Below are 15,568 nucleotides of genomic sequence, written 5' to 3' on the forward strand. Positions count from 1 at the left end.
AATCTCGTCGGACTCCACGTCTGTCTGAGGTTGACTATCGTCAGAGTCGAGCACGGTACAGCAAGTCTCCTGTGTCAGTTTCACCTGAGGCTGAGATCGGCCCTTCAGAGGAACCATCACCCACAGATGACTACAGGGCTTACAGTGAGCTCCTCCAGCACATGGCCAAGGCACTGGACCTGGAGGTGACATCTACTGAGTCCAAATTTACGGACAAGATTTACCAGCACATCTATTCCGGGTCTACACCCTCTGTGGCCTTTCTATTGATTGAAAGCTTTATCGGTCTATGGAAGAAGTTGAATATGAGACCTGCATCTACACCACCCACTAATAGAAAGGTGGAAGGTCTGTACCGGACCAAGGATGATGCCCATCCTTTTCTAGTGACTCATCCGTCCCCGTCTTCGCTGGTGATGGAAGAAATGCAGGCAAGGTCCAGACAAGGTTCGATGTCGGCCTCTACTGACAAGGACAGCAGAAAGATTGACACGCTTGGGAGGAAATTTTATACATCTGCTGCATTCGGCATCAAGGTGTCAAACTACGTGGCCATAATGTCTGCCTATCAGCTTTTCTTATGGAAGAAAGTAGCATCCTTCCTCCCACACTTTCCTGAAAATCAGAGAATCCTTCTCAGGGTCATTGAGGAAGAGGCAACTCGTCTCTCTCGCCACCAAATAAATGCTGGCAGAAGCATGGCAGACACGTCTGCTAGATCCTTGCTCTTCGCCGTGGTTTTGCGTCGTTATGCATGGCTCCGCACAACTGCACTCCCGCCAGAGACAAGGAACAAAGTAGAGGATTTACCCTTTGAGGGTACCACTCTCTTTTCTGAGAAGACAGACGAATTCCTGTCAAAAAAGAGAACAGACCATCTTACAGCATGGTCGTATGGAGTCCTTCACCAAGCTCCACAGCAGCCTTCTAGACACTACTATTGGTCTTCGCAGAGAGGCTGGCAACATCGGTACCAGCCCTACCATGGGTACGCTTACCAAACCCATAGGAGTTACCAGAGCCCGCAACCTCCATTCTCCAGATGAAGGCAGGGTCTACGTTCCAAGCCTGGTTCCCAACAGCAACAGGCTAAAGATCCACCCCAGATGCACAAACAATTCTGACAGTTACAGGGACCTGAGCCCATTTTTGGGTTCAGGCTCAGTGCATACTGGGAGGAGTGGTGTTCCATTGGTTCTGATGTTTGGGTTTCTGAAATTGTTAAGTATGGTTATAAAGTTGAGTTTTTGGATTTACCTTACTTGCGACTCCCTGTCTTTCCTTCTGAACCTCCACAGGTAGCGATGCTGTCTGAACTGGATGCCCTTTTAAAGAAGGGGGCAATTGAAGAGGTTCCCCGATACTCCCCTTGGTTGGGCTTTTATTCCAACCTGTTTATGGTTGAGAAAAAGGATGGTGGTCTTAGACCCATTTTTGATCTCAGAGCCTTGAATAAGTCAATTAGGGTGCGCAAGTTCAAGATGGTGACCTTGCACATGGTTTTAACCCTGTTACCTTCATGCTCTTGGTTTGCAGTCCTTGATCTAAAGGATGCTTATTTTCATATCTCCATTTTTCCGGAGCACAAGAAATACTTATGCTTTGCGTATAACAACAAGGTGTTCCAGTAAAGAGTCCTACTGTTTGGGTTGGCCACCACCCCAAAGGTGTTCACTAAATGTATGGCTGTAGTGGTTGCCCACTTGAGGCTCCAAGGGTGCTTCATATTTCCATATTTAGATGATTGGCTACTGGTGGGCAGCTCTGCAGCTGAGGTGTCTAACCAGATCTCCCTTATGTTGGCATTATGCCTTCGGATGGGGCTATTTGTTAATCTGAAAAAGTCGGAATTGACCCCTGTATAGTCCATTCAATTTATAGGAATTGTTTTGGATGGGGTGCAAAATGCGGGGGTTTTGCCCGTTGAGAGGGCGGCTAGGATTAAAGCGCTTATTTCTAGTCTTAAGAAATGCCGCTTCCAGTCTGCCTGGTTTGTTCAGACTCTCTTAGGGTGTCTGGCCTCTATAGCTGCAGTAATTCCACTGGCCAGGTTGTTCATGAGACCCTTACAGCTATGGTTTAATGCCTCCTTCTTGCCCAATCATGACTCTCAGAACAGGAGGTTATCGATTCCTCGGAGGGTATTGGCCTCCTTGGATTGGTGGTTAGATGAGTCTAACCTGTTCCGGGGTGTAGAATTTGACTATCGCCAGACGGAAATATCAGTTACTACTGATGCCTCTCTCTTGGGCTGGGGGGCTCACTGTGAGGGATCTTATGCCCATGGGGCGTGGACAGAGGCAGAACGTACAGAACACATCTGCTTGAGTTGAGAGCCGTTTCAAATGCACTGACCTGCTTTTCAGATGCCGTGCGGAACAAGTCCGTCCAAATTCTGACAGACAACATGACGGCGATGTTTTATGTAAACAGACAGGGTGGCATGGCATCTGTGACTCTGTGCACTGAGGCGATGAAGCTGTGGACATGGTCCATAGAGCACGCTGTGTGGCTACGTGCAGTGCATATCCACGGGGTGGAGAACTCCAGGGCAGATCAACTGAGCAGGCTCCAGGGGGACAATCACGAGTGGTCCCTTCGAGACAAGTACCTACTACCAATCTTCTCCGAGTGGGGGTTTCCAGATCTGGACCTCTTCGCTTTGGAGGAGAATCACAAGATGCAACGCTATTGCTTCAGGGGAGGTGTAGGCCTCGGGTCTTGTGGGGACGCATTTCAACTCGAGTGGCCGGGTCCCCTGCGTTATGTGTTTCCCCCATTTCCGCTCTTAGCCAGAGTCCTCAGCAAGATCCAGAGGGACAGGACGGCTGTCATCCTGGTGGCCCCCTTCTGGCTGAGGCAGCCATGGTTCCACACCCTCCTGCAGTTGCAGACACAATTGATCAGTCTCCTGCTAACCCTGGACCTCTTGACATGGAGGGGGGTTCGGCATCATGATGTAGGAAGGCTCCGGCTGACGGCTTGGCTGATCATACCGGATCTGGCTTCTCTGCCGCAGTAACCCACGTATTACTGAATGCTAGGCGTCTTTCCACCAGACAATCCTACGCTTTTAAGTGGGAAAAGTTTTCTGGATGGTGTCAACACAGGGACGTGAATCCCTTTCTCTCCTCCCTTTCTGAGATCCTTGATTTTTTGTGGGAGGTTACGCAGCGGGGGTTGGCCAACAGTTCTGTGAAGGTCTACCTGGCAGCAATCTCAGCCTTCCATCCTCCTATAGATAGGAAGTCTGTGTTTTCCCATGATACTTCTAGATTGTTTTTGAGGGGCCTCAATAATATGTTTCCCCCTGTAAGGGCCATAGTCCCTCAATGGTCGTTACCGTTGGTTCTGGCCTGGCTGATGTCTGGGCCTTTTGAGCCTCTGGCCACTTGTCATTTGTGTTACCTTGCCATGAAGGTTGCCTTCGCTGTTACCTCAGCGAGGAGGGTGGGGGAGTTGGCTGCGTTATCCTTGGAGCCCTCGTATTTGAAAATTCACGCTGAGAAGGTCGTTCTTCTAACCAAGCTTGAATTTTTACCGAAAGTGGTATCTAAGTTTCATTTGGCACAGGAACTTGCCTTACCTTTTTTCCCCCCGTACAGACATCAGATGCAGAGAGAGCTCTGCATTTGTTGGACGTCCGCAGGGCTATCCTCTTTTATTTAGACAGAACCAAATCCTTTCGATTGGACTCTAATCTGTTTGTTTGTTTTGCGGGTGAAAAGAAGGGTAGGAAGGCGACATCTCAGACTATATCAAGATGGGTGGTCCAAGCTATATTAGCTTGTTATGACTCTGTTAACCTACCTTGTCCCTTGGAGGTGCATGCCCACTCCACTCGGTCCCAGGCATCCTCGGCGGCTCTCCTGAGAGGTATTCCTCTTCATAACATCTGCAGAGCGGCGACGTGGGCCTCAGTGGATACCTTCGTAAAACATTATGCGCTGGATATCCTGGACCACAAGGAGACAGCAGTGGGCACAGCAGTTCTGCATTCTATCTTTGGGTGACACATCTGTGACACCTCCACCCAGGTATTAAGCTTTGTAATCTTCCCATGTGGGACTGCACAGGAAGACGGTGGATGAAAAACAGGTTTCGCTTACTGTAACTGTTGTTCATCTAGGTCTTCCGTGCAGGCACACATGCCCTCCCTCCTTCCCCACTGAGTCTCTTGGTACTCCCTTGTGGTACGGTGGCGAAAGAGGACTGAGGGTATGTGTGGGGCGCTCCGCCTCCTGTAGGGCCGTTTGGGCGGGAAAGCGGCCGTGCATGCGCGCTGGGAGGCAAGAGCGCCCCCTGGTGTTCTAGAGCTATAAAAATCTCCGAAATCAGCAGGCCTGCACGTGCGCAGTCCCATGTGTGCCTGCACGGAAGACCTAGATGAACAACAGTTACGGTAAGCGAAACCTGTTTATTTAATCAGCTTCAAGCAGAGATGTTATGTTCCTGCTTTACAAATATTGAACCAGACATAAATATTACATGATTGCAAAGTCTAATTTTCTTGCCTTGTGGCCTCTTGCAAAATTAGGACTTTGCAATCACAGGACTGTGAAAGTTATAGAACTATTCAATTTGTTTGGGCCGCAAAAGAAGAATAAGCAGTGGGTTTCTAATAGAATTGTTTTTCCATGATATGCTATGTTTGTTTGTTGAAGTGTCCTTGATATTGGCAGTACTAATCTCCCACATGTAATCCGCCCTGTGTTTCAGTGAGAAAGGGGGACTATAAATGGCAAATTTTTGGACTCAGTTCAGGAGCCTTGGCTGCTCTGCACCTCCAATTCTTTTTAATCTGTGTATGACATACATGATTTAATTTTGAGAAGCACATTTTTGTTGTATAACATGCTGAGTTCTAAACTAAGTTTATCAGCAATCTATGCGTATTTGTGCTGTATTCATGGATTATAATCTGCAGGCACTGCTTCTGTGATGCATGAAATACTGTACAAGTTCTTGCTTTTGAATTTAATTATACTTCTTCCCATCCATCCACCCCCTTCCTTGCTTTTGTGGAGCCATCCAGAAGCAGAAAAAAACTAAAGCAGGGCTGAAAGAGAATCCTAATATTTATAATGTGATGTCCAGTCTTACAAATATCTTTTAACAGGAAGAAGTGTTGGCTCTCAGCAGCATACAAGAATTGCCATACATTAGGTTAGGTTTGTTCGGTGCTTTAAGTAGGTTCATTTTAATAAGAAGTACCCAAAGAGATCATTTAATTCTCAGTCATTAAATTGCTTGTATATAGCCATTGGAACCTGAAGGTTTAGGAGCCCACAGGGCAAGAGCTGTGTGTGTACCAAGAAACAATCACAGGTCCTTTTTACTTTTAGGGATTTTGTTTTTAATTCTTAGCCTTAAGAGAGCAAACGTTTTGAATTGTGTGCTGTGATTTAGTGCTATGAATTAGCTGTAAACGAACTGTGAATTAGTGCTATGAACTAGCATATGATTAGTGGGGATCTACACTCAAGATTATGCCACTACTCTTTTTTGTGGCAACAATATGGCAGCCACCTTGCAAAACATATGGATGGCAGTGCTTGTAGCTTGTTGGACAACACAGGAATGTTTTGTTTTGTGGACTGATGGGAGGGGGTGGAGGCATGGAGGAAGAAAGAGGAAAGGGCTTGGAAACAAGATAAGCTTGTTAAGGAAAGGCTTTCTAAGGAGGGATAGAAATAATTGGCTCAGCAAATCAAAACTGCCATAGAGTGATATATGCAGAATGACAACTGTTGGAATGTGAGTAGGGCTAGGTGTAGGAAGGAGTTGGGAAGTCTTAGAAGGAAGCAATAAAAGTTGTTAAGTTCTGTAGTGCATGGTAGGGATTCTCATCTACAAAGGGTGCCCTTAAAGAGAAAGATGATAAACTCAGAGAAACAGGACACGGTCTAACACTGCAATGCTGAAGAGCCCGGGTAGACTATGGAAGCCAGCAGGAAAAGGTAACATTTTTGCATTTTATGTCTGAAAATAACCTTCTGCTATTCAACCACATTAAAACAGATAGTTAGGGTTTATTCAATAACTTTTATCAAGATGACCCCAGAAGGTATCTTCTATGCAGGACGTTATCGCATTCTCTATCATTGGCAAATGTTTCAGGATGCAGTCGCTGTGTGAGTTGATAAGCTTGCTGTTCTTGTTTAGTAAGTGGCCTGCAGCTGTAGAAAACAAGACATTTTAAGAGTTCTCCTAAAGTTGTGGGGCAAGCCTTGTTAATGGCATGTGGAAATAAACATGCAAGCTGAAGGGCTTGTAAAGGTTGAATTTCTTGAAGGGTGCTTTGCTACAGGTTGTGCAGGATTCTCTAGAAATTCTCTTGATACAATAAAATATCAGGATTTAACTGATACATTCCTGTCTGGGAAACTCCTGGTTTTCCAGGTTGTAAGTGCTGCTATTAAGCCAAGGAAACTGGTACTTATTTCTTTTCTTCAATATTTCTTAGCATATGTTAAGATAAACTTATAGCCTAAGGCAGCAGTAGTTAGTATACATGTGAATTATAGGACAGATTCAGAATAATTGTAAATGCAAATTCTGTAGATAGAGTAAGGTGCAGACTAGAAGATCAGGCTATCTCCAAATGTGTGCCCAACAGACGTGTGCCAGACCATTTTGCTAGGCATGCAGGGCCAGTTCCTTGCCCAAGCAAACAAGACAAGCCCAGCAGTTCCAGTAGAATCACTAGGGTCTAGCAGTATGTGATAAGGCAATAGGCATACCTGTCACCATCTCCTGGATGTGCTGGACCAAGGCAAGGCCTGCATTGTTGCTAGTGCCACTGGGGCTTGACCAGGGTGAGGGGTGGTATGGTCAGGTATACAGTGCTCATCTCCTTCCCCTTCCTCCTCGTGTGTTTGCAGGCATAATGATAATTTGTCATAGGTTTTGGTGGGGGGGGGGGCTGAAAGGTTTCTTTCCCATGGTATTTCTGGAAGCCATCTACTTCTCAGTGTAGCCCTGCTTTGACCATGCAAAGGAGGGGGGATGTATGTGTATGAATTCCATGGAATCACATCGTCACTGTTGTCTAAAGTTTAAGCCAGGTTTGTAGCCATGGAACAATGCATAGTTTGAAAATTCTACTCTCCTGGCCATGTAATCTTTGTCTCTTTGTCTTAAGGCACAGAAACAAAATGGGATAAATAAAACACTCTAGTTGCTTGAAGTGTTCTGTGAAAGAGTTGACGTAACCCAGTAAAGCCATAGGCAAGTATAGTATACTTAGTTAATGACTAGTCCACAAACTAATCACTTGTTGTTGGGCTCCTTTGTGCTTTTCAGTGTTTACCACATACATCTGAATGTTGAAGCAGATGAACTTTTCTGCTTTATGTTTACGTTCATGTTGGGTGTTGGTTAAGATTCTCTTTTGAGACGTAGTGAACTGTAGCGTGAAAAGATGGAACGCAAGGTAGCGGGAAGTACAGAGTATTTCATGTTAAGTTTCCCTTTTGAGTATGAAGGTGTAAAATCCCCAGTGGCAAACATAACATCCTATGTTCTTTTTTTTCTGTACTAAATGTGCTATGGAACATAGCGAGAGCTAAATCACGTTTGTGGCTACTGCTGCATGTTTCTCCTCTGAGAAAGGAGGGAAGAAATTCAGAAGCTGTTGGAGCCTGCGCTGCGTCACAACAGTTCCAAGAATATCAACCTTCTCTAATAATAGCTTGTATCCTACCAAGATGTGGGGTGCTGCAGACAGCTTAAAGTAGTTTTAACATTTTGATGAGAACTAGACCCAAACAAACAAACTGTGCCTGGGACATCACGCCTTCATGCGGTTGCTGCAGTGACAACTGGGTCCCTGCCATGACCTTCGTAACAAGACATTCATTTTAAGAACTGGCTGCTAGAGGCAACTGCTTTCACTTTTTCTTACTCTCTTAGCTTGAGTCCTCTTCTGGGTGACTCTGGCCAGGCCTGATTAAAATACAGGCATGCACTTAAGAAGCCCTGCGTTAGCGTTCTTATATCAAAACATTTAACTCCTGACAAGGGGTACGCTACAGATGTTTTAGGTTCATTATCGGGTGTAGTACTCAAGTAATACTATCACAGAATCTCAGCTTCCATTTTAAGCCTTTATTATTACAACATGATTGTTCAACATTCTTAATATCATGTCAATCCAACAGAAAATCATACCCGCCATTAAAACAACCGCAAAAACAATTGGGAGCAATTACATGAGTCCAAAGAAGTATCTTACCCAAAGATAAGGTGACAGGCAAGGAGCACCTTCTAAGAGGAAGCTACTGAGCAGTTCAGCTTGTCATATCTATAGGGTTTCAGAACCATCCCCTATCTATAGGTGTCTGTCCTGTTTCAAAGGGGTGCACATTCTTGGCTAACTTGTTAACTTAAAACTTCAAACACCAGGCAAGGTTATCCATATTTAAAACTTCTTAAAATAATAAACTGGTTAATTCCTGCTACCTTTTATCTTAACAAAGGCTGTGTAAAACTAGTGATTACAAGTTTCTCATAACATGTGAATATTTTGTAACTGTTCACCATCTGTGAATTCTATTTCTAACTTCTGAGAAGTTAGATATTCCTGCCATTCTCAGACGGTCTTTGCACTTGGGCTTTAGTACATTGTGTATATATTGATACAAGGCTCTACTAATCTTCACATGGCCATACAACTGTGTTATTACATTGTTTCGTGCCCCTCTCCCAAGGTTGTTCTGTTCTAGACCTCTAGACTCCATTTGTGGCCCGTCTAGTTATGGGGCCAAGCTAACCCTGTTTCTATGTGCAGAGGCATCTTCTATGACTTAGTCAAATCCAGCATCTGTTCTTGTACAGTTCTATATCCCTGACAGCCCTTTAGCCTAAGGATCAGGCCCTTAGGTAAATCTGCTATTTTGCTGATTTGGGCGTAGGACCGGTTATAAGTCTGCAACAAGACAACAACTAGACCTGCTTACTTCAGCTGCATTTTTCCTAACATATAGGACTTGTCTCTTCTTCCCATTTCTTCTCACATCCACAAGAAACATATTCCCCTGTGACTGGTACAGAATAAAACATGCTGTATAAGTGATGACTGATAACCTTAGCCAAATACAGGAATATAAGATGTCTCTGCCTTGTTACAGAGGAAGGTAGTTTTTTGATAGCATGTATGTGCCAGATTTGCTCCTGTCATCATACATGGCCTGGGGAATAGAAGATATGAAATAAGTAAATCTGATGCCTTGGATTGTCTTGTGAACGCTGGAGTCTTTTGTGTTTCTCTTTTTCTGTTCCACAGTACCTTATTTTGTAAAATTGAAAGATGCACTGCAATCATCTCCCTTTTTTAACTGAAACCATCGGTGTGCTACAACTTAATAAAAAGCATTATGTTCTTAGACACAAGTACAGGCTGGTAAATGGTACACTGGAGTCATCAAAAGAGCTAAGTGACTCTGCTTTGGGACAGGCATTAGCGTAAGGAACAAGTTTTATTGGGCTCAGGGGAAGTACTTGGGAAACCCTTTTGGTGGGTCTCTGAAGAATAATTAGTCTCACTCTTAAAATCCTCCAGTGTCATATTGTGCTGTTGATAGACAATTGAGAAGCACAACTCAACATTGTTAATATCACAGGTTTTCTCGTAACAATTGATTATTGAAACAAACAAAACGGTTATAATTTATGATCAGTTTAGCTTAAGCATGTGAAAATGCTCTCTGAAGAGTCTTATAATAGAGCTTTTAAGTGTATTTCCCCTTCCTTGTCTTTACAGGCTTATGAAAGAAGGTTTCCCACATGCCCCCTCATTCCCATGTTTGTAGCCAGCGATACTATGAACGAGTTCAAGAGCGATGATGGAGCTGTCCATGTGATTGAAAGACGCTGTAAACTGGACGTAGATGCACCACGACTGCTGAAAAAGGTAACTGAACAAGAGAGGTGAGTTAAAGGCCTAAATACTTATGTACAAAGATGCTGCTGACTGAACCCAGTCTTTGCTTTTTTTTCCTCAGATTGCGGGGGTAGATTATGTTTACTTTATCCAGAAGAACTCCTTGAACAGAAGAGAACGCACTTTACACATAGAGGCCTACAATGAAACCTTCTCAAACAGAGTTGTGATTAACGAACACTGCTGTTACACGGTGAGTATGGCTGAGGAATCCAACTGGTAGGACCACGCTTGTATTGAGCTTTCAGGATCTTGATAAGAGGTCTGATTTTTTTTGGCCATAATTGTTGCACATCTTGGTTTCCACCACACTTCAGCTGCTTAACATGCACTTAATCATGTTCTGAAATAGAGGTGGGCATGAACCGGAAAAAAACTGAACCGTATGGTGCATGGCTTGTTGCATTTCACAAACCATGAACTTTCACGAACCTTTCCCGGTTCGCAAAATGCTTCATTTGGTTCGTGAAAACGTCACATCCAGGTCAGCAAATTGTCACTTCCAGGTCAGCAGAAGGTCACTTCCGGGCCGGCAGAAGGCCACTTCTGGGTCAGCAGAAGGCCTGCAGGAAGTCCATCCCCTGTTGCCTAGGAAACTGATTGATCGGCGCCAGGCTGTCTACAGTGATGAACTAAAAAATGAACCAGCCTAAAGTTTGGTTCGTATTTCAGTTTGTGCCCATCTCTGTTCTGAAGTATTGTTCTGAACATAATCCTACAGCACTGAATTATCAAAATCCTTGGATGAGAGATTACCTGGGAACCAGATCTAAGCCATCTTGCTCCATTTATTTATTTGGATCTTTGCCTTTGCCTATACTTTGCCTTTCCCTTGTGGCTTAAGACAGTTTACGGTTCTAAAATAAAATCATAAATGATCAATAAAACCATGTTAGCTCCACCTCCTAGAAAATGCCTGCAGCTCAAATCCCATTAAAAGCCCTAGCAAATAAAGCAGCCTTGAATCATCTAAAAACTTCCAGAAACAGTGCCTCCCTCAAGTCTTCAAGAATCCTGTTCCACAAAGAGGTGACCAAGCCATTGGGGGGGAGGGGCTCCAGTAGATGCCAAGTAGACATGGGGAGAGATGATCTTTCAGATATATGGGTCCAAGCCTTTAAGGGCTTTAAAGGTCATAACCAGCCCTTTGAATTGAAGGATTTTACAGAAGTTGAATAGAATATGTTGAAGAATAAAGTATTAATCAGTATTCTCAGCTAAAAATATTCAGGGTAAAGAAATAACTTAGTAAAACACTAGTCGCAGACTGCTCAAAATGAAATGTTTCAGATTTCACATTGTAGCCTACCCTTAGCTAGAGGTATCCAATTAATTTCATTGGGTTAACCACACTATACTCTCCATGGGGTCAGGATGTTGTAATGCTTATTCCTTTCATGTAGACCGCTTGCTAATGCTTTCCAAGCCTCTTGACAGGAATAGGTAACTTCTAGGATAGTGGGGGGTACATTAGAAGTTTCGTAAAAGGGCAGATCCTGGAAATTTGTATTGTCTATTAACAGAGCAATCCTAAAAAGATTGAGAGGACTTAGCTGTGTTAGTCTGTAGTTTTTTTTAAATAAATTGTTTATTGCTTTTCCGGCCGAAGCCATAAGCCATACAAACACCAACAAAATATGAACTGTACACTTAAACAGACCCAATTCACACAGACATAACTCGTCATTATCACTTTAAACTATCTAAGCTCATGAAGATTTTGTTTCTTTAGTCTGTAGTTGCAAAATGGTAAAGATTCCAGTAGCTCCTTTAAGACTAACCAACTTTATTGTAGCATAAACTTTCAAGAACCACAGCTCTCTTCGTCAGATGCATCTCAATCCTAAGAAAAGTTACTCTAGTCTAAGTCCATTGATTGTTTGCTGTATTGCAAGGAATACTAAGCTACTTAGGCTTGATTAAAAGTCAGGAGAACTATGCAGCTAATAAATGTGTTCTCAGTAAAACTTTCTCTTGAAACCTCTTGATGTGATAGTCAGACTCTTATTCTCAAACAATTCACACCAGATGCCTTGGGTAGCCACATGCCATTGTGGTTCATATTACATATAGTTGCTCTTAAGAATTGCTGGCACCTTACTGTGAAAGGCAAGTCTTTTTCATATTTTGATAAGAGCACTAAGGAAAAGGAAGATGCTACCTCTTCCAGCATACATAACACACCGTACTTGAAGCAGTTAGCCAGTTATTGTTGATCAGCTTTCTTATGGCATGTGCATGCCTCCCCTCCCCAACTCTCCAGGTGCACCCAGACAATGAAGACTGGACCTGTTTTGAGCAATCTGCAAGCTTGGATATCAAATCTTTCTTCGGCTTTGAAAGCACTGTGGAAAAGATTGCCATGAAACAATACACCAGCAATATTAAAAAGGTGGGATTTTAAATTGAGAGTTTATAAATTATATATATATGGCTTGCTGGTACAGTTGTCAGCAAGTTTTTGTTGCCGCTTCTGGGTGGTGTTATGTAATTGCTCTCATTCTCTGCTAGTGGCAAATACTTGTCTGGACAATATGGGTTGTTGGAACTGAAGAGCCTCAGAATACTGAATGATTCAGCATTAAATATTAACCAATTCTTTTGCCAGTGCCAGTAATAGATCACAAGGCATCAAACTTTGCTAAGTATATGAGTATACGTGCTGGTGGTCCAGTTATGCTTTCTATTGGACAAGTCTTTGTGTGTGTGTGTGTGTGTGTGTGTGTGTTTGTGTGTGGAGAGAGAGAGAGAGATGAGCCATCAAGTTGCTTCCGACTTATGTCAACCCTGTGATTAATGACCTTCCAAACATCCTAGCATTAACAGCCTTGCTCAGATCTTGAAAATAAGGCTGTGGCTTCCGTTATAGAGTCAAGCCATCTCATTTTGTGTCTTCCTCTTTTCCTATGCCTTCCACTTTTCCTAGCATTATTGAATTTTCCAGTGAGTCTTATCTTCTTATGACATGACAAGAGAATGAAAGCCTCAATTTCGTCATTTTAGCTTCAGGGGAGAATTCAGGTTTGATTTGATCTAGAACCCACTTATTTGTCTTTTTGGCTGTCCATGATACTTGTAAAAATCTCCTCCAGTATCACATTTCAAATAAATCAATTTTCTTCCAGTCAGCATCTTTATTGTCTAACGTTCACATCCATACATAGTAATAGGAAACACCATAGCGTAGACTATCTTGATCTTGATCCCCAGCGACACATCTTTATCCTTAAGGATCTTTTCTAGTTCTTCATGGCTACCATTCTAGGTCTCAATTTCCTTCTGATTTCTTCATTGCAGTCTCCCTTTTGGTTGACAATTGAGCCAAGGAATTGAAAATCTTTAACAATTTCATTTTCTACATTATCACCCTTAAAATTGTGTAATCCCTTGATAGTCATTAGTTTTGTCTTCTTGATGTTCAGCTATAATCCTGCTCTGGCACTTTAACCCCCTTCAATAGTCATTTCAAATCTTCACTATTTTCTGCCAGTAACATGGTATCATTTGCATTATCTCAAATTTTTAATATTCCATGAATTTTCACTCCACCTTCTTCTAAATCTATTCAGCTTTCCTTACAACATGTTCTGCATATGGATTGAACAGATAGGGGAATAACATACATCCCAGTCTGACACATTTGCTAGTTGGAAATCATCTAATTCCCCATATTCTATCCTAAAAGTGGCCTCTTGTCCAGAGTACAGGCTGTGCATCAACACTGTCAGAGGTTATGCCATGCTCATTTCTTTTTTCAACATCCATAGCTTGTCATGATCCACACAATCAAGAGCTTTGCTGTAATTTATAAAACACAAGCCAATTTTCTTCTGAAATTCTCTGGTATGCAGTTTTTGGCATCTTTTTTTTGTTTTTTTTAGAACTGGTATGTAGCTTGAGTGTTTCCAGTCTGTGGGCTATTGTTTTGTTTTCCATATCTGTTGCCATTTTTAAGATTTTGATGGACTCAGTTTCTGTAGCTTGAAATAACTCTTTTGATGTCCCATGTATTCCAGGTAATTTTTTTCTCATGGTTGCTTTGAGTGCAGCTTTCACTTCACTTCCTAAAAATGTAGGCTCTTGATCAAAAGATTATTCCTTGAAGGAATCTGTCATTCATTCATCTTTTCTGTATAGTTCTTTATTTTGACCTGATTAGATTCTGTGTTTCTATGTTGATCTTTCAGCATGCCTATCTGGATTTTGAATTTCTCTTTCATTTCCTGGATCTTGTTCTTTTTTTCTTGTTCTCTTCTATTTCTGTGCACTGGTTATTATAATAGTTCTCTGTCTCTTCATGCAAGTCTCTGCAAATCTGCATTTAGAATTTTAATTCATTTGTCACCTTTTACTTTTTTGCTTCTTGTCTTTGTTTAGCAATTTTAAGAGTTTCATCAGTCATCCATCTAAGTTTCTTCTTTCTTTTGGCTACAGGAACAGTTTTTGCAGATTCTTCCTTCATAAGATCTCTAGTTCCAGCCCACAGTTCTTCCAGTTCATGATTAATTAAACTTAGTAATGCAAATTTGTTCTTTACATGGTCTTTCAGTTCTTCAAGAATGTTATTGTGATCGTATTTTGGCACTATGATTCTTTTAGTTTTTCTCTTCATTTTTTTGCTAATTTTTGATATTAACAATTAAAGGTCTGTAGTACCGCAGTCAGCTCTGGGTCTTGTTTTAGCAGAGAATAGAGCTTCTCCATCTTCCACTTCCAATTGTATAATCTATTTGATTCTTATATTGACTGTCTGATGATTTCCATGAATACAGTCATCTATTTGGTTGCCCGAAGTATGTGTTTACAATGAATAAATTGTTAGCTTCACAGAATTCTATGATTCTCTGCCCTGCTTCATTTTGTAATCGTAGTCCAAAGTTTCCTACAATGTTTGATTCTGCTTTGTCTCCTTTTGCATTTCAGTCACCTGTTGTTACCAGTGCATCCTGTTTGTGTATGATTGATTTCTTCTTGTACACTTGTGTAAAAAAATTCAGTTTCTTTTTCATCATTTGTAGTTGGAGCGTAAACTTGCTGACAAGCCTTCCATGAAGTCTGATTCTGTTTGGTCAGATTTTTGCATTATAGCTCCTGATTGCTTATACTGTCTTGCCTCACTATAAAAACAAAACAGTTTCTTCTAAGTTTGTCATTTCCAGAGTAAAACACTTCGTAATTTTCTGACGGGAAATGTCATAATCCAGTTCACTTTGGTTCACTCACACCCAGGATTCCTTGGGGGAATTAAATCAAGAAATGGCAACTGAAGTCTCTAATGCCTAGCGACAGTTATAATTTGACCAGCAGTACTGGTAATTGTTCTGTGTCCTAAACAGCAGGCAGTTCTAAAGTTACTGACCCTAGAGTATTTGTGAAAAAGGGGAAACTGGAATATTAAGCTCCCACTTCAACTATTATAGGAGGTACAGTTATCCACATTACATTAGCTGATAATTTATAATTTGTATTTAATGTAAGCTACTTCTAATGCTATTGACAGAAAGTATGCTATAAAAATAATTTGTTGAAAGACAATGTCTAGAAGCAAGCCCCATGCCTCCTAGTTGAACCAAGCTAAACCTAAACATATCAAGGAGGAGATTGTAGGACATCTGCCTTTGTGGG

The 15,568-nt window shown here is 42.1% G+C and overlaps 1 protein-coding gene across 2 annotated transcripts in view; it reads left to right on the top strand.

Moving 5' to 3' along the window:
* Positions 1-15,568, top strand: part of SEC14L1 (SEC14 like lipid binding 1) — a 61,592-nt gene that overhangs the window by 23,695 nt on the left and 22,329 nt on the right. For both annotated transcript variants that reach the window (XM_054976292.1, XM_054976291.1), the window contains exons 3-5: positions 9,764-9,913; positions 10,005-10,136; positions 12,207-12,335. In XM_054976292.1, the coding sequence (XP_054832267.1) occupies positions 9,764-9,913; positions 10,005-10,136; positions 12,207-12,335 (411 nt within the window). The remainder of the gene's footprint in view (positions 1-9,763; positions 9,914-10,004; positions 10,137-12,206; positions 12,336-15,568) is intronic.

The sequence above is a fragment of the Eublepharis macularius genome, chromosome 4, assembly GCF_028583425.1.
Source record: "Eublepharis macularius isolate TG4126 chromosome 4, MPM_Emac_v1.0, whole genome shotgun sequence".
In the NCBI taxonomy this organism is placed as follows: domain Eukaryota; kingdom Metazoa; phylum Chordata; class Lepidosauria; order Squamata; family Eublepharidae; genus Eublepharis; species Eublepharis macularius.